The 20737-nt window shown below is 30.4% G+C and overlaps 1 protein-coding gene across 4 annotated transcripts; it reads left to right on the forward strand.

Annotated features, from left to right (window-relative positions):
* The first annotated feature begins 406 nt into the window (after nucleotides 1-406).
* LOC113854894 (protein DETOXIFICATION 43) lies at nucleotides 407-3791 on the forward strand. 4 transcript variants are annotated; one of them, XM_027486211.1, is made up of 13 exons: nucleotides 407-486; nucleotides 599-720; nucleotides 891-1139; nucleotides 1206-1226; nucleotides 1468-1664; nucleotides 1770-1905; nucleotides 2121-2217; nucleotides 2301-2401; nucleotides 2560-2723; nucleotides 3030-3218; nucleotides 3318-3413; nucleotides 3511-3632; nucleotides 3737-3791. In XM_027486211.1, exons 1-13 carry the CDS (start codon nucleotides 407-409, stop codon nucleotides 3789-3791), a joined length of 1629 nt encoding a protein of 542 aa, XP_027342012.1. The 4 variants fall into 4 exon arrangements, with proteins under 4 accessions (XP_027342012.1, XP_027342010.1, XP_027342011.1 ...); XM_027486209.1 differs by having other exon boundaries at nucleotides 891-1259; XM_027486210.1 differs by having other exon boundaries at nucleotides 891-1226.
* The last annotated feature ends 16946 nt before the right edge of the window (nucleotides 3792-20737 follow it).

Below are 20737 nucleotides of genomic sequence, written 5' to 3' on the forward strand. Positions count from 1 at the left end.
ACACAAAATGGCATTAAAACATAATAATATATGTGAGGAAGGTTCTGACTATATTAAACATCACAACGACCATAATTATGCTACTCTTGTCTGTTACTTTTTCACTACTCAATCAATGATAACGCATAGATTGACATTTGGCTTTTCGATATCTGCAATGACAATTTAAATAGATGATCATTCCTTTTGTTGTGATCATGCAATGCTACAAAGTTAGCACATTATATATTGCATGGTGACTAATGTTCATACATGCTTGTTTTTTATTTTGATTGAACAGATCACTGAACTAACACCTCAAACTCAAAACTTGGCAGATTATTGAGATTTGGCTAGCCCATTCTAAAGGGACACTCCCTTGCACAATCCTCTTCTTGATTGAGCTGTTATCTAAGATTAGGATACCATGGACGAGAATGGTAACTCAAATAATGCAACCAAGAACAAGAGGAAACTGCCTCTCTCAGTTTTCTTCAAAGATGCAAGGTAACCCCTTATTATCAACCCTGTTTCTTGAGGAGCAGCATCGTGCTGACTGGAAACATGTATGTGGTTACAAAGATAATACTAATACTTGGTTATATAAATGTTAATGTAGACATGTTTTCAAGATGGATTCCCTTGCTAAGGAGATACTTGGGATTGCATTCCCATCTGCACTGGCTGTTGCTGCTGATCCCATTGCTTCTCTTATAGACACTGCATTCATCGGCCACTTGGGTACATTTCCTTGTCATCGTTATATCATGCTTGCACTAACTAAGTGTTTGGTACATAGAATCTTTTTTTATTCCTTGAATTATGCTTTTTAAGCATCATGATTTCTGAGAATGTTATAAATTTGTTTCTTATAACTTTTCAAGCTAACTTTGCATTATTCATGTGATTAGGGCCGGTGGAACTTGCTGCTGCAGGAGTTTCCATTGCTTTGTTCAACCAAGCTTCAAGGATTACCATCTTCCCTCTGGTTAGCATCACAACTTCATTCGTGGCAGAGGAAAATACTATTGAAAAAATCAGTACCACAGCAGCAGAAAAGCAGTTCACTGAGAACATTAAGGCCAAGTCTAATGAAGTCATTCCCGATGATCATTTGCTTCAAGACATAGAAAAGGGTGCATGCAAAGAGAACAATGAGGATTCAACAGAATCTTCTGCTGCAAGAGGTGATACACCAAACGAGCTTGTACCAAAAAGTTCTGTACCTGAGAATGTGGAAGTGGATGGTACTTTGAAAACTGAGGCAAATAATGGAGACGGTACTTTCTCTCTAACCCTTTGAAGCTTTTGCTTTCCATTGATGTGTATAAGTGTCCATGTTATTATGAGTTTGCTTCAAATTCATAACTATTTAAATCAACCATAGATATCATGTCAAAGGTAGATGAGTGGAGGGAAATGAATGCATTTGATGTTTGGTTGTGTTCAGAGATTTTAATTCAATAATTTCACTGGTTTCCTTATCAGATTGCAACACAAATATAGGCAAGTCAGGCTCAATTACTAATAGTAGCAATAAGAGTATATCAAAAGCTGGAAGTAAAAGAAGACACATTGCTTCAGCATCAACAGCACTACTTTTTGGCTCAGTGCTTGGCCTCCTTCAAGCTGCAACACTTATATTTGCAGCCAAACCTCTATTAGGTGCAATGGGTCTGAAACCTGTAGGTATCTCAATTATAAAGGGTATATGTTTCACATATTACTTCATGATCTAGAGTACATTTTTCTATGTTTTACTAAAGTGGAGCTATTTCTCTTTTGTGTAGGATTCTCCTATGCTAGTCCCAGCAGTAAAATACTTGAGATTGAGATCCTTAGGTGCTCCTGCTGTGCTTCTCTCATTGGCCATGCAAGGAATCTTTAGAGGGTTCAAGGACACAACAACTCCTTTATATGTCATTGGTAGGTTGAAATGATCTATTGTCTTGAATGAAGCCTAAATTGAAACAAATCATGGAAAGACATGAACTAAAACTTGCCAGTCAAATTTGAATGAACTGTGCATAAAAATGTGCATAAAGGAACTCAATAAAAAAAGTTAATGGAAGATATTTTGTTTTCAAATTTGTCAACACAATTCCTTAACTTGGTTCATTTGTCTATGTGGTTTTATTTAGTTTCGGGGTATGCATTGAATGTTGCTTTGGATCCAATACTTATCTTCTACTGCAAATTGGGCATCAAAGGTGCAGCCATTTCACATGTGCTATCTCAGTAAGTCTTACTTTGTTTGATCCTAGTAATATTCACTCATTTTGTTTGCAAAATGTGAACTTACAAAATGTTGATCCTTTTAGGTACATGATGGCATTAGCCCTCTTGTTGATTTTAATGAGAAAAGTTGAGCTCCTACCTCCAAGTATTAAGGATTTGCAGATTTTCAGGTTTCTTAAAAATGGTATGGTAGAGGCTCTAAAATTTTGGATATTGGTTTTGCAGTGTATACAACTAATGAATCTCATTTTCCTCTATTAAATACCAGTATAGTAATCAAACATATTTTGCTCACTTATCAAGCTGAACTTACTCATTAAAATTTGTTTTCAATTTCAATAGGAGGTTTGTTGTTGGCCAGAGTAGTAGCAGTAACATTCTGTCAAACTTTAGCAGCTTCACTGGCAGCAAGGTTTGGCCCAATTCCAATGGCTGCATTCCAAACTTGCCTGCAGGTGTGGCTGACATCTTCCCTTCTTGCTGATGGTTTGGCTGTTGCTGTACAGGTGCAGAAACATTTTTTTCTTGTTACATATAAGCATTTATTTTTAAGTAATTTTCATAACACACTCTTGTTATATTTTATTTTTTTATTTTAATTATGATGTCACTTTCTTTTTATTTTACATACTTCTTACTTTTAAAAACTTGTATAAGAAACAATGAAAATAACTTCTCATTATGTCCACCGTTTTCAATACAAATATTTAAAAATAAAAAGTAAAAGAAAAATAGAAAGCATTTTATAATTAAAAGTAAAAATAAAAAATAAAAATCCGAGGGTATTGCTAATTAGTTTCCCTGGCTCACAGGCAATTCTAGCTTGTTCCTTTGCTGAGAAAGATTATGGAAAGGTGATTGTGGTTGCAACACGAACACTGCAAATGAGTTTTATTTTAGGAGTGGGACTTTCTCTTGCAGTTGGAGTTGGATTGTACTTTGGAGCTGGAATCTTTTCCAAAAGTGCTCTTGTTGTGCACTTAATTAGGATAGGCCTACCGGTATATATTATTATTATTACACTCCTAATTGCTCAATTTGCAAATTTTTTACTACTTTCTATGTGTGATGATTTTCATTTATTGCACTTTACCAACCAGTTTGTTGCTGCCACACAACCAATAAACTCATTAGCGTTTGTCTTTGATGGTGTCAACTATGGGGCATCTGATTTTGCATATGCTGCATACTCCTTGGCAAGTTCACATTCCTCAATTTTTTGTTATTTTTTCATAATGGGTCATCTCTATTCAAAATTTATTTACCAATTTGCCATGCTTTAAATTTCTTCAGGTCACAGTGTCGTTGGTAAGCGTTGCTTCATTGTTCCTTCTCTCTAAGAGCAAAGGTTTCGTTGGGATCTGGATTGCACTAACCATCTATATGAGTCTTCGCATGTTTGCTGGCATATGGAGGTAAACTTGTACATATTCATAAGTAGCAGAATATAGAGTATCTTAAATAATAGCTATGAGATTATGATAAGGAGAAGAAGATCTGAATATGCATATGCTTGCAGGATGGGAACAGGAACAGGACCTTGGCGTTTTCTCAGACGTCGCTCATTCTCTTGATGATGACATCTAACAAAAGAAACTTCGTTGTTGGGAGCAAATGTTTTGTATCAGTTTTCACCATTTAGGATCAGTGATTGTCATAATCTTACTATATTTTGTACTGCTCCATTTACACGTGCTAGTGCTATATTCAAAGTATCGTTATTTCTTCTTCTTTTTTCCTTTTTATCCTGTTTAATGTATCCTCTGCTCATTGTCATTTTGTTGTGCTTAGGGGATTCTTCTTCGTACTGTTACCATGTAAACTGGGGAGTGCATATTTATATATATAAGAAAAATAAATTACTTTTCAATCATTTTAGTTCAATTCCTTGCTTTTTCTCTTATGATTGCAAATTCAATCATCTTCGGCTTGTCTTTTACCTTTCTCGTGATGTGTTGGTTCAAAAGCCTAAAATAATTAGAGAACAATATTTAGATTATTAACTCTTAAGATGAGCGTCTTATTATATATATATAGGCTTAGGGGTACAATAAAAACGCAAAAACTACAATTCAAGTGGAAACGTAACATGGATTTTACAGCTAATAGTTGGGAGGATAATTTGCATTTAATGGGTGGTATAAAATTTCAAACTTTTACTCAAATACTTGCTTTATTGTTTCTGCATTATTCATTATGGATAGAAAAGTATAATATCTTTAATTTATATTTCAAACTGTGACATAAATTATAGCAAAGAGAAGTAAATAAAAGAAATATTTTTATTTTTACAGCTTAAAAAATTGAAGAAAAAATTCAAACTTTTATTTTGTTATTTAATTATAAAAATTTAAAGGTATTCAAAATTTTTAAAGGAAGCATTTATAGAATTTAAATTTGTAAATAAAGTAAAAATTAAATTTGTTTTTTTAGAAATTTACTTAACCTATGATACATACATATAAATAAATTTAAAGTACAAACAACATTGTTTTCTAGCAAAGTAAACTTCTATAAAAATAATATAATCTATATAGTTAAAATAGCTAACTATCAATGTTATAAATACACTTCAAATTAATATTTACAACCAGATTTATTAAAGTATTATAAATTCAGAAATAAACATTTAGAACCTTGTCAATTTAAAATAGAAGTTTAATAAATATTACAATTCTTTAGAATATTCTAAACCCTGTAAAACAGTCATTCCTTACAATCTCACTGATAATATGACTCTAGATCGGGTCAATCTTCTTTAATTTTCTTCAAAATTCATTTCCTTAAAATAGTTAGTAAGGGTGAATATTATCTGTCCTACTAAATTCTTTATTTGACAAAATAATTATATAATACTGAAAATACTATTAAAAATACTATGATAATCATGCTAATGATTATCATAGTATAGCATATACACTAAATCAATTACATTTATAATATTCATAACATATTTTTACAGTGGTTTGTATGTCATAATACATGTATTATATCACATTAATTAGTATGTTATAATACATGTGTCCTAATCGTACTCGTTGATATATTACAACACATATATTGTAACATCCCTTATTTATTTAAATAATTTTTCTCTAAAGAAAAAGAGAAATATCAATATGATGTGATTAAAATAAGTAAAAGATAAATAAATATAGAAAGAATTTTCATATGAGTAAAATTTTAATCACTGACAATGAGCAAAACTTTAAAACTTCATACATATAAATCTCGTTTGTAATAGAATTGATGATATAATTTTAAAATTATCAATTTATAATTACAGAAAAGCTAAAATTTCTATATTGACAATTAAATTACCAAATATTAGACATGTGCTTTGAATTGTCATTTACAATAGATTTATTAAAATAATTCAAGCTCTAATTAGAAACTTAATCAATGTAATTTCATTCTTCAAAATAACTGGTCCTAATAGAGCAGTCTCTTTCTTACTATCCCTTACGAGTATGATCCTAGAACAGATCAATCTTCTTTACCTGAAAATATTTGTAAGGGTGAGTATCTCTTGTCCCACAAAATTCTTATTTCATAAAATTAAAAAAAAAAGTAGAAATATTTCTAATGCAACGTATAACAAATAGACATATTTCACTCTTAACAAGTTTAACCAAATAATATTATCATATATATCACTCATCATTTAATCATACACATTCTATTTCTTATTTATTAAAACAAAAGTTACCCATGTATCTTATTTTACACTTAATCAGACATCATTATCTAATCAAATTCAATATCTGATCAAATTCAATATCTGAACCTATACCATTGACTTATTGTACAATTTTCAACCAAATGAAAGTTATCCACACATATTACTTCATATTATACCAACATTCATTCATCACTCAATCAATTAATGTCCATTTCTCCTTTATCAACACGATAATCCATTTTCTCAACTCATGCCATCATTCCAATTCTAAAATATTCATCAAATAAGAGTACTTCTAGGTACTCACGAGCACCCAAATCACTACCAATGTATTCTTCTTAGTTCGAAGAAGTTACGCAGCATGGATAGTCATTGGTCAGTTAAACCACATACGAATACAACATGCGCGCTTATAGCCTTTTATATCACTCTCATATAACAGTAAACTTCTCAATTACGCATATAATCACAAGGCAAGCACATATCATCACAAGTTCAATATAATCATCATGTTCTATCATTTCAGCACTTATTCACAAGACACTAACATATTTATCACATGATTCCATGCAATATGCTGAGGGTCGGACACCCTCGAACTCAGCTCAAATCGTGCAATCCAAAATATACTGGCGAAGATCACATTCTCTTGGTCTTAATAGAATCTTCTAGTCTAAAGTTCATCATATTTCACCTTTTTATCATTCAACACATATATTATAAAAAAAATAGTAACTTATTCATAAAACTAATTAACTCATTCTTACTCGTGACTATTTATGATAAACTTCATCTTAAGTTATTTTAAACAGATCAAAAACCTTTTTATACCAAAAATCCATTCAAGCTTATGTAGTTTCAAGAAAACTTTATGGATTTACTTTTTACAATAAGATAGCCCCCTTCTCTCAAGATTAATAAACATATTTAGGTAAAACCTAAAGTTTAGGAGTACTCTCCTTACCTGGAAATGTATCTCAAGAACAAATTTCTTCGTGGGCTCTTAAGAGAAACTCCACGTCTTGACCAAAAATACTACCGAAGGACTAGAGTTCTTCCTAACATCACAAGGTAGATTATTATTATGAAAAAAGAGAACAAAGAAATAGGAACGAAATTCAAGGGATAAACTCTGGAAACTTACTTAGATTCGAGTGGAATAGACGTTTGAGCTCAGATCCGAGAAAGATCTAGAGTTGTTGGAGGTTTTCTCTGGAAAGGGAGCAAGAGAGAATGAAGAAAATGGAGAGAGAAAGATGATTTCGTTAAAAATGATGCTTTTAGGATGAAAGTTCTTTAAATATCTCTCAAAGCTACAGCGAAAAACTTAGAAAGTTTTCTTCCTTTGTTGTCTGTCATTCTAGCTACAGTGAGAATACTGTTGGATCGTCTTTATCCACTTCACGCTACAACAAGACTCTCTCGCTATAGCGATAAGGCTTCAGAGAGCCTGATTTTGGATGACCTGTCTCGCTACAGCAAGATATCCTGTAATTCACATCAATTGAACACTCTTAATTTTAAATAATATGCACAATAACTAACATAAATTGCAATAATAATAAATAACAAAATGAGGGTGTTACATATATCATAACAACAAAAATTGATATGCTACAACACATATATTATAATCACACAATTACTATACTTTATCATATCCATCACATTATCACTATCATTGTCCCTGAGATCCCTTGAGGTCTTTATAGTATAAATAGTTGCTAGATAGCCGCTACACACAAATACAATGTGTGCCCACTTGGCCCTTTTAACAAAAGTGTGGTCAGGGATTTAGGTAAAAAAATAAGTGCGAAGCTTGTGGTGTCTTTTCTCTCTATTTTCATTAATTATGCGCATTCAAAGAAAAGCATCCACCACCCTTATTTCTCCTATATTTCTAAAATCACCCATCGTCTTTCACACTCCTAGTGTATCTCTATAACTATCAATACATATTCTTTGCATTTCTCATATCATTTTCTTAGCATTTCTCAAATATTCTCATCCATTTCCATGTACTTTTCACAAATTAGCATGTCATAATACGTTATTTATGATCATATAAATCAATGCATTACGATATTATAAGTACACCATTCAATGTATCACAATATTTGTATTATAATCACGTCCATCAATCTATTATGACTTACATATTATAATCATACACCTTACAATTCCACAATCATGACATATTATCTAGTTTTATACATAATATTCTTTCTTCATTCAAGAATAGTTAAACACTTTTCATCAATAGTATAAATTCACCAATTTCAATATACATTAGCTATCAGACAAATATTCATATTTATTGTATCATATTAATCTAACACAGATAAATTATTAATTATTTTCACATCATACAAGTCAATGAAATGTGTCAAAGGTCAGACACCTCCAGATTTAGACTAATCATACAATTTAATATACGCAATTTCTTGGTATTAATAAAATCACATATCCTAAAGTTCAATATCTTCTAATACATATATCATGCATAATAATATTTCAATATTAATTGTACATACATAATAATAGCAAAATTGTAAAACTCCTCAAAAACTTAGTTACTTATAACTTTTACTAAAAAATTTTGTCTAGATCATTTTTGAAATAATTTATTGGTCTTTCATGCCCAAAATTCCATTCTTAGTACTAAAATCTAAAGAAACATTAGGGCTTTATTAGCCACAACAAGAATATCAGAGTTAGGGTTCAAGCACAAGAAGAATATTAGAGTTAGGGTTCAAAACAGAGTTTTCTCACCAAAAATTCGTTTTCTACATCATGATTTCAAGGAAAGGCCTTATAGTTTCACTATTTAGAATAAGGTAGTACAGGCTTTTCTAAATCAAAATACATAGATGAGACTTAGGGTTGGGATTAACTCCCCTTACTTGGAAATAGGTTTCTTAGACCAAGTTTTCCTAGAGATCCAAGAGAGAGGTACAACGTTCCCAATGAACGATATCGTCTTAAGGATCAAGATTTCCTTGAGTATTACAAAGCATAAAACTTTAGATTAAGAGAAAACTAAGAAATTGAAATGAATTTGGAGAACTAGGCTCCAAAAATCTTACTTGGATCTGAATGTAATAGAGGTTCGAGCTTAGATTTGGAAAAGATTCAGGATTCGGAAGAGTGTTTCCTAAGAGGGAAGGTGAGAGAACAGAGAGAAACGAGAAGGAAAGTTATTTGGTTCTAAAATAAAAAATCTTGAACTGAAGTCCCTTAAATACACCCCTCCAAACTCGCGCGTTCTCGCTTGAGCGAGCGAATTTTCACTTGAGCAAGACCCTCCTTACTAGGCAAGAAAACCAGACAATGGTTTTACCTAATTTTTTGATATTCTCGCCTAAGCGAGATGCATTATCACCTGAGCAAGAATGGGTCTAGAGAATTTCCTATTTTTTTTATGCGATACTCCATCTCGCATGAGTGAGGCCCTTCTTGCTTGGGCGAGACCTCTTTTCGCCTAGGCAAGAGAGGATAGTTGGGACAACTTTATCTTATCTCGCCTGAGTAAGATGAATCTCACTTGAGCGAGAGTATTCTAGAATAGTTGGCTCAAAAAATTTATGTGTCACCTGAGCAAGAAATATCTCATTTGAGCGCAAACCTTAAACCAAAATTCTTATTTTCTATACAAGGACAATGTAACACCTTAATTTTAATTTAAATTAAATAATGATTTTGCAAATCGGATAACCAAATTTTCATAAAAAAAATTTTAAATAAGTGAAGGGTTACAAGTTAATATCAAATAACCGCTACAGGACTGGTTCATTTACAACGTTTTCAAAATAAAATTTAAGTCCTATAGCAGTTCATCCGTCCCTTCGTTGAGCCCGGTGCTGATCATCTTGGTTACCTGAAAAATGAATGTAAGAGTGAGTACTCTACACTACCCAAAAACACATAATAAACGTAGAGTCTCACCTCCAGAACATTTCCAATGCATTAAACAAACACAATCACAAGCAGCATTTCATATCCATAAGTATAATTCATAAACTCATGCATATGCACGTCAACCACATTCACTGCAACACTGTAATCACAGATTTACACCATGAATGGTTGCTGATTACCCCCACCTCACGGATACCACGTGGGCAGTCACGGGTCACTCAGCAAAGGTAATGGTCAGAGGTATAATCAGGAAGAGAGTGTGTGGCCGGTGGTGCACCCGTTCCACAGTCAGTGTCACCACCACTCCATTTTCCCCAAGGTATTTCTACCGTCCTCATTTCTCACACCCCCAGTGTATCGCTGAACCATTTACAGCACATTACATCAGTGCTACACGCCCCATTTACATACATTTCATTTACACATGCAATATTCATGCTTGCACACGGCACACAACCTATATTCAATTCACATTACACGACACATAGCCCACATTTTATCCACAATATATGGCACATAGCCTTCATCCATTCACAATATCATTAATTCACCAATCAAAGGTATTCTATCACACACAATCACCCACACGGGGCCTAACTATTCCAGCACACATCACATTGCACACCAATTTTCATCAAACACACAATTCCTACTCTCTATTTCAGCCACATTGCATTATTCATTGAAATACACAAGAATTACAATACATTGAGATAGAGTAGAGTCTCCCCTTACCTTGAATTGACGTCTCACACGCTAAATCCACCAAGAAGTGCTTCCCTTCATGGATTTCGTCCTAAATACATGGAGAAATTTCATGAGAACCAAGGGAAACCACGAAAACAGAGAAAAGGGGTGAAAAACGGAAACCCTAACCATTAAAACTGACCTCCAAGCGTTTCCCACACGGATTTAATCTTCAATCTATCTCCCAAACGACTTTGGAGGCAATTTAATCGGCAGAAAAGGGTTTGGGAATGAGAGAATCCAAGGAATTTTGAAGGGAGAGGGAGAAATTACTCTCCCCGAACCCTAGCCCCATTTAAATCCTTTTCTGGTCGCCACAGCAAGATATTCTCACTGCAGTGACACGCCCTCTCGCTACAGCGAAAAATCAGAGAAAACTGCACTCTGGTTTCTATAGAATCTCGCTACAACGAGACCCTCTCGCTACAACGAGACCCTCTCGCTACAGCAAGACTGTACCCAGAAATGCATCCCAAACTGTCGCTTTCTCGCTACAACGAGAAGGTGACAGTTTCAGTCCTTCTCCCAGAGCCCTCTCGCTATAGCGAGAACAGTCTAGTAATACGCCCTGCACTTAGGCACTTAGCCCATTTCAGCCCCACCAGTCATGCATACACACACACACACACACATATATATATATACATATTCACAACATATATCTGAAAATACACACATGAATGTACATTTAGATTTATATAAATAATAATAATTAATATTATAAAATTAGGGGCGTTACAGACAACAAAATTAAGAGTATTACAAAAAAACTCGATACTCAAGTCTAGGCACAATCTTCATCATGTTAAGGTGAATAATCAACAACATTGAAAGTAGAAAAAATATTGTAAGAGTCTTAATCAGTACACTCAGTACTCGTTAACCTTATTATTGTTCATTTTTCTATAAGGGGTATAAATTTAATTTAGATTAATTTATTAATATTTTTTTAATAAATTGTATAAAAAATATAATAAATAAATTATTTGTATCAATTAACAATACTAACATATAATTTTTTTTTAATAGTCTTAAAATTGGACCGATGATTGAAGCAGTAAAGATATGGATTTATGATTTATTCATTTAACTGTAATTAAACTATGGTCAAACTGATAATAATTTAATATATATAAGATTTAATTAATAAATAATATAATAAAAAATAATATTTTTAATTTGAATTAATTAATTTTATTATATATTAATAAAAAAGTTATATTTTATCTCCAAAAATATATTTATTATGTAGATTTATTTTAATATGTTTTGTATATATTAAACATTTTGATTTCATTATGTCCAAACAAAATAATATAATATAAATTAGTGGTTAAAAGCTTTATTTCTATGTTGTAGGTTCAAACTTTCTTATGATCATTTCTTAGATTTTATTTCTAAGTTAGAGTTACACTACCTTATGCAATATATAAATTGTTTTCTAGATAAAAAAAATTACTTTTGTTAATCAAAATATATTCTTTAATTATTAAATGTAAAAATTTATTAAATCATATTTTCAACCTCAATTAATCAATCTATATCTCTTCAAATATTTATTTATTAATCATATTAAAACTATTTCACTTAATTAATAGAGTCGTTTATTGTAACGCCTTGAATTTTATAAGAATATATACATATATATATATATATTATTTTATTCATATGAATGTATGTGTGTTAAATTATGTGACTGGTTTTGGTTGATTTGGGGAATTGGCTAAGTGTGTAGTGCAGGGGCGTTCTCGCTGTAGCGAGAAGGCCTTGGGAGGAAGGCGTGAGACTGTCGCCTTCTCGCTGTAGCAAGAGAGCGACAGTGAAGGGTACATTTCTGAGTGCAGTCTTGCTGTAGCGAAAGGGCCTTACTATAGCGAGATGCTGCAGAAACCAAAGTACAATTTCCTATGAGATTTTCGCTGTAGAAAGAGAGGGTGTCGATGTAGCAAGAATGTATTCCCACCTTGTGTATTTAAGGAGTTTAAGGTTAGGAAAAATGTATTCCCACTTTCCCTTGTTCTCTTCCTCGTTAGTTCTCTCAATCCTTAGCCTTTTTCACCGATCAAATTCCCCCTTAAGCCGTTTGTGCCATATATTGAAGATTAGAATCGTATTTGAAATGTTTGGAGGTGAGTATTTTGAGTTAGGATTTTTGGTTTTTACTCTTTTTCATCCCTTTTGATTTCTCATGGATTATTTCATGTATTTAGGGTAAAAATCCGTGTGAGGGGTGTTTCTACTGTTGATTTCATGGTGGGTCTTCATTTTAAGGTAAGGGGGAGTAAATCTCAAACCCTGACCTCTCTTAGGTAGTTCAAAATGGGAAATCATTAACTACTTAATAACTATCTAAATGTAAATTATAATAAAGGCTCTAAATAAAACGGTCTTTGAGGAACATTAGGATTTTACTCAGTAAACATTGTTAAAAGTGGTCGAAATATACTATTTGATGCTTTTGCAACAATAGATTATGCTAGACCTTAGGATATATGACTTTATTATTATCATTGGGAAGATGTGCATGTTGAATTGTATGATTGGGCTGAGTCTGAAAGTGTCTGACCTCTTACACATTATATTAATTTGTGTGATGTATGAACTGTTTGAGGATTTATGTGTCGAGTGTATGTTGATGATTGTGGTATGTAGATATTGGTTGAATTAGATTGTAATGAAAGATGTTAGAGTATTGTAAATGAATGAGTTGGTTGGTAGTTCCGTGAATTACTGAACGTTGTGATGTTTGAGGCATGTTGAGACTAATTGATAATAATTTGTGAAGCATGATATATTTATGTTGTTTGATAATTGGGTATGCCAATTAAGTGAAACCATGTTATTGATATGAATATTTGACTATTTTTTTAAAATAAAGAAAATGTTTTCTGTGTGATGTAATCATGATGCTACGGTGAGCGTGGCTAAGTGCGGTGAGCACACGTGTGAATAAATTAAATGAAATGTTAGAAAAAGTTATTATAATATGGGAGTCGGAATAGATAAATGGTAGTGATTGCAATACAAGTATTGTGGTACGACCCTGAGAGTGTACTCATAATATATGTATTGTAATACACCAAGTTATTTAGTCAAGACTCACGTATTATGACATGTTACCTTATGAAAGGGTGTGGAAATGATTGAGAAATGTTAATGGTGAGTTTAAATAGCTACAGAGATATACCTGGGGGTATAGAGTTCGGAGAAAATTTGGAAAATCTTAGGGAAATGAGGGTAGTGAATGCTAAGTGTGAATAAGTGCACAATGATTTGTTGAAAATGAAAGCATTAACAGGCCACACACTCATTTTCTGACAAGACTATTGACCATACCTTTACTAGAATGGGCCGAGTCGACACACGTGTACCCGTGTTGCTGCGGCTAACCAGCGACTATCTAAACTGTGAAGTCCTCACAAGGGATCCTAGGGGCATTGAATAAATTGAAATAAATGTGAAAGTGCGATGTGTGTGACATGGTATAAAAATTGTATAGTCATAATATATGCATTGTAACATTTCGGTTGATGTTGTTATGATATATGTGTTGTAACACATCGACATGTGCGATTAGGACACATGTGTTGTGACATATTGATTGACGTAGTATAATACATATACTAAGACGTGCAGATTAGTAAAAAGATGCATGATTTGAAGTGGTGAACATAATTGATTGTTTGTCCTGTGTGCTCCTTGTGATGGCGATTTGGATGATCTAAGTGTTATTGTTAATACTAATCCATGTTAAATAATAATTCTAGCATTATATATATATATATATATATATATATATATATATATGTGTGTGTGTGTGTGTGTGTGTGTAATTATCTTCCTTATGTTAACAAGAGATTTAGTGGGGTGGAATATACTCACATTTACTAATATTTTTAGGTGATGAAAGTGAAGAGATAAATATGTTGGGTTTGTCCTAAGATCATAATTCAAGGGTATTGGAAGGAAGACTGCTCTGTAGGGACTAGGACCATTTGAAAATTTGTATTATTTTATCTTAACTGCTTTTCATGATGAGTAAATTTGGCAATAATTTTAAATGTCAAATTTTAGAATTTATGATACTTAGGCGAATTTCATTGTAATGAATAATTTGAAAATGTTCTTAGTAAAAATTTTAAATTTGTATCTGTTCAATATAAACCAAATAAGTTACTAGATGTAAACATAAATTTTATTTATCCCCTTTAAAGTTTCAGATCATTCCCTTGAAAAATCCTAAATGTTTTAGAATATTATGAAACTTTCATGAGAACAATTTTATTTTTTATTTTTTATTTATCTATTTTTGTTTATTCGTTATAAATTTATTTATTTTGAAAGACGAAATTGAAGGTGTTATATTTATTCTCTTTTTTTTTTTGCTATTAATATTGTTATATTTTAACTTTATTTCATTAAATAATCATATTTTTTTGCTATATTAGGATTAGAAGGCCAAAATAACAAACAACCAAGGGACCAACCCTAGAAAAGCATATGCTAATAGCACTAAGGCATAAGAAAGGGGATATTTGCAATCTAATTAATTCAAATATACTTTTCATTCTTTTTATAATATTTCTCTTTTTATTAATAATTAATTAATTTAGTAATTTAAAATTTAAAACATACCTTTAATCAGATAAACTAAAATAGCTAGATATTTGATTTCTTCAAATTATTTTTTATTTTATCATACAATATTTTCAAATGTTGATGTATAGTTTTCAGTTCTTGAATAAAAGATAATAAAATTACGTATAGTTTATGTTATTTTAAATTTTTAGCAATACAAAATTTCTAATTAAACTATCTACTCAAAAATATTTAAAATACTTTATTTTTATTATTAATCTTCTTTTTCTTCTAAAGATTTATAACATGGGTGTGTAATCTTTTTTTGATCTTTTGTATTGTTTATCATAGGATATTATATATAGTCACGCTATCTTATATTCTAAACATTATAATTTTATAAAATTATTTTAATATTAAAATAATTCTCTTTTGTTAAAATTTGAAGCAACAAATATTTCTTATAATATTTTATATAGAAATATATGTCTTTTAATTTTCTATTATAATTAGGATACACAGAAATAAAAACTGGACCCATTCAAGCAAAATAATTTTTAAATTATTTATTATATAAATTATGTTATTTTTAGAAACAAAATAGTAAAAATTATTGTTTAAGTTAGACAAATATTTTCAAAATTATAATAAATTTGTATAATTAATTATAGTTATTTAAAAGAATGAAAAATGTTAACACTTTCTCTGCATGTAAATAAATCTCGAATTCATATCTAGTTTCTAATGTGATTTAGTTTGAATTTTTTTTTTAATTTCATTAATAATACTTTTGCAAAGGTTCAACTAATTTTTTCAAAAATATTTTTAATAAATATTTTTTAAAACTTTTTTGTTGTCCTATTTCAACTCATCTTACAACTCATCACGCAAGACTTAGGTAATATAGGTACACGTAGACCTTATCAATTTATAACTCATAATAGTAGAGAAGCTACATGTTAGTTAATGTTATAAATTTATATAAATATGTATTATGTATCTATTTAATAAATTCAGAATGTAATTTGTGATAAAATAAAAGAATACTAGACATGTAATTAAATTACATAAATATTTAAAAATTATTCAATACAGTAAAAGATAATCATGTTAAAAAATGATATAAATGACTAATTAGAAAGTAAACAATGAAATAAAATAATATAAAGATTGTAGTGAGAATATAATATGATTGTACGAATTAAAACTTATATAGTGCCTAAATCAAATTTAATCATTTTATTATCGTTATTATTCTTTGAAGTAATTTAAAAATGAAATTAAAATAAGTAGATTTAAAGATATAAAAATAAGAGAAAGGATATTTTTATTTTTTTTATTAGTCAACATTGGACTTTAGCTAAAAATAAAGGTTGCCAGATAGATACTGGGCTTAGCCTGGAAATAAAAGTTGCAAGTAAAGTATTGGAATTTGTCAAAAGTGTAATGTAAGGTATTGAAAATTGTTTTGACTCAACAGGTTTAATTTATGCTCCTACGTATCCTCAAATACAATGGAGAACTCAAAGTTGTAACATCCCTTCTTATAATTCAAATAATTTTTTGTAACAATACATATTATTAAAAATATAATAGATGAAATTCGCAAGGATTTTGATAAATTTAGAGGAACGATACAATATATAAATACAAATAAGTAAAAGTTGGTAGATTTTAAAATTTGTCTGGTTATGAGTCTCATTTTTAATGAAATAAAAGTATATTTTCCTAATAATAAAACTTTTAAATAAAAACTCAATTAATACTACTACATTCCTCAAATTAAACTAATCTTAAAAGAGCAGTTCTTCTGCACAATCCTTTGTGAGTATGACCTAGAACGGATCAATCATCCTTATTTCCCTCTCCTCCATCTTCTTGAAAAATGATTTGTAAGGGTGAGTATAATTCATCCCATTAAATACCTTATCTAAAGAAAGAATTCTATAATATTTAAAATAGCGTCTAATATAATTTTCAGATTATATATTCATTAATCAAAGACACATAAATCATGCAACTCATTATCACCACAGAGCACATATACTTTTACACTGCTTTATATGTCATAGTACATGTATTATATCACATCGATCAATATGTCACAATACATGTGTTCTAATCACACCCGTCAATGTATTACAACACATATATCATAACAACGTCAATCTATATGTTATAATGTATATATTATAATTACATAATTCCTATACTACTTCACATTCATCATATTCCATAATCATTGCCCTTGGAATCCCTTAAGTACTTTGTATGATAGATAGCTGTTGATTAGCTGCAGCAACACAGATACACACGCATCCTGGCCCCTCTTAGCAAAGGTGTAGTCAGAGATTTAGGTCAGGAAATGAGTGTGAGGCCTATGGTGTCTTTTCTCTTTATTTTAATTGAATTTGCACAATCTTGGAAAAGCATCCACCACATTCATTTCTCCTAGATTCTCACAATCGTCCTCATCTTTCACACTCCTAATATATCCCTGTGACTATCTATGCTTATTCTCATAATTTCTTTTTTCATTTTCACATACTTTTAATCGATCAATGTGTTATAATTTGTGAGTTATGAATATATAAGTCAATGTATTACAATACATGTATTATAATTACACCATTCGATGTATCACAATACGTGTATCATAATCACTTCTATCAGTCTGTTATAACCTACATATTATAATCACAAATCTCATAATTCCACGTTCACATTACTTTGGTATATCATACCCTTCTCTCATCCAAGAACATTTAAACATTCTTCATCGATTATATGAATATATCAAGTTCAACATATTCCATCTATCATACCATATACATATTCATCATATCATCTAGCACAAAAATATTATCAATCAATTTCACCCTACACATATCAATACAATGTATTGAAGGTTAGACACCTTCAGACTCGGCTCAGGCGTGGAACTTAATACATCTACTTTCTCAATATTTGTAAAGTCTCCTATCCTAACATTCAGTATCTTCCAATTCATTCATTATTTAGAATAATGGTTCAATAGTACTTATACATATGTAATAGTTGTAAAATCTAAAAAAAAAACGTTTAGACTTCGTTACCCAAAACAAGAGTATTGACGTTAAGGTTTCAAAATGAATTTTCTCCCAAAAATTCATTTTCTACCTCAAATTAAGGAAAACCTTATAATTTTGTTATTTAAACTAGGTACTATGGATTTTTCGTGAATCAAACTACATAAAGAAGACTTAGGGGTCATGATTTACTCCCTTTACCTAGAAATGGGTTCCTCAAACCAAGTTTTCTGGAGATCCAAGGGAGAGGTACAATGGTCTCGATGGGGATATCGTTCGAAAGATTAAATTCTCCTAAGTATTTCAAAGTAGATGTCTTATTATGAAGAGAAACTAGAAGAAAAAAGAATGAAACTAGAGATCTGAGCTCCAAGAAACTTACTTGAATCCGAATGAAATAGACTTTTGAGCTTAGATCCAGAAGGAATTTAAAGTTTGGGAGAGTTTCTCTTGAGAAGGGAGGGAGAGAGAATAGAGAGAAAGGAAGAAAGAAAGTTGTCTGGTGAGAAATAAATATTTTTAGGGCTAGAGTTCCTTACATAGCCCTCTAAACCCGCCCATTCTCTCTTAAATGAGCAGATTCTCACTTGGACAAGCCTTCCTAGCTTGGGTGAGACAATGAGACTACTTCTTTTTCTACTATTCTCACTTGAATGAAAACATTCTTGCCTGAGTGAGATCCTTTCTCGCTTGAGCGAGAAAATAGTTAGGTTAGCCTTATTCTTTCTTGCTTAAGCAAGAAACCCTACACCAAAATTCCTATTCTAAAATTAGTTGATGTTCAGTGGGCAAGTGTACCTGTCAAAAAGTAATAAATGATTCTTAAATTAAGTTTCAAATTTTCATCTCACAATAATTGTTTTTCAATTACTAAGAATTTTTCAATTTAATCGTTTAAGTTTAAAGGATATCAGATGAATTAAAAATAAAAATTTAATTATAAAATCAATTATAAACTCAAAATACAATGCATGTCTTAATTGAACTTATCAGAGAGACATTTATGGCATATAGGTTTCCTCATTCAATCTTTTATGTTATTTTTTCATTTAACTCTAAATTTGATTTCTTTGTGATTACCAATCATTCATACAACTACAATTCATATCCAATGGTCATGCAAGATATCAATTCAAGAAAGCTTAAAATACTTATGAACTTGTTAATTAATAACGATTGGAAGAGAAAGATTGGTTTAGTCCATCTAATCTTTTATCTCATTTTATCCTATAGATCCATTAACTAATCGAGGTATGGCCACCTGATGAAATAATTAATTAGGACTATAATTATGCGCAATCGGATAAAAGCTAATCACGAACAGAAACTAAATATAGATTCAAACTTCAAATCCTATAAATTCATGAACAATAGTTCTCATAGCCCTAACTATGGACTTAGTTACTCATGCTAAAGGAAAGAACTAGAACAATCATAAACAAAGACATAAAGAAAAGCAAACTAAAATGAGATGAGTTCCTCGGTTTTCAAGTACGGTTGCTCGAAGCTCCGTTTTCCACTAAGAGTATGCCAAAGATCACGTGCAAGAAAGAAAAGATGAGAGGTGTATCAAAGAGCAAAACCCGATGTAAAATGGTCCCTTAATCAAGATGTATGAGGTCTCTCTTTTATAAGGTTTGAAAACCCTAAAAGCTTTTCATAATTAGGCTTCTCGCAAATGAGCACGACCGTGCAAGGCCTTATCAGTTGACTAAAATTAAATTTAGTAAAAGAAAGTTTATTTTGAGATTAAAATTATTTTATCAAATTATAATGTTTATAATGCAAGATAACGCGATTATACATATATCTTATGATAATCAATATAGAAAGCGAAGGCTCTCACACAATTATATATAAATTGTTAAAAATAAATGAATTGTTTAAAAAAATGTTTTTTTATATTTATTTATACTTAAGAATTTATTCTGGAGTTTGTAGATTTATAACGAAAGAGAATTTAAGATAATGTAAGTTATATATAAATCAATTTTAATTTATTGAAAAATAGAATGAATGTAAATTACACATCGATATTGTGAAAAATTATATAATAAAATGAAGAAGTAAAATTAAATAATTAAAGGTTTGGTTATTTACTTTATCAAAATTAGAAACAACTTAAGAAAATTTAAAATATAAAATTAATTCCATTTAATGAACAGAATAAACATATTTGATTAAAGATTAAAATATTATATAATAAGTTTATTGTATAGGACCCACAATAACGTTGGTACATAAAAATTTTAACAATTTAAAATGTATAAAGGTAAAAATACTATACAATAACGTTATAAATAGTTACAATAAAGTAATTCTTAGCTCAATTCGATGAATCAATTAATAATTTAAAATTTAAAAAAAAAACTAAACAACCATATTTTGATCAATTAAATCTAAAATAAATATTTAATTGGTTAAAGTTAAAATATATTAAATTTTTATCATGCAAAACCTAGATAACATAAGTACATATAGGTATTATCAATTTATAACTTATAACAATAAAAAAACATATACGTTA

The sequence above is a fragment of the Abrus precatorius genome, unplaced genomic scaffold (genome assembly GCF_003935025.1).
Source record: "Abrus precatorius isolate BTA unplaced genomic scaffold, Abrus_2018 Scaffold11, whole genome shotgun sequence".
NCBI classification, from domain to species: Eukaryota; Viridiplantae; Streptophyta; class Magnoliopsida; order Fabales; family Fabaceae; genus Abrus; species Abrus precatorius.

Excerpts from the sequence above, each read along its gene's own strand:
- LOC113854894 (XM_027486209.1), top strand. The coding sequence starts at position 407 with ATGGACGAGAATGGTAACTCAAATAATGCAACCAAGAACAAGAGGAAA. Across the intron at positions 487-598 it reads GTTTTCTTCAAAGATGCAAG|ACATGTTTTCAAGATGGATT; the intron begins GTAACCCCTTAT and ends ATGTTAATGTAG. Across the intron at positions 2,218-2,300 it reads ATTTCACATGTGCTATCTCA|GTACATGATGGCATTAGCCC; the intron begins GTAAGTCTTACT and ends TGATCCTTTTAG.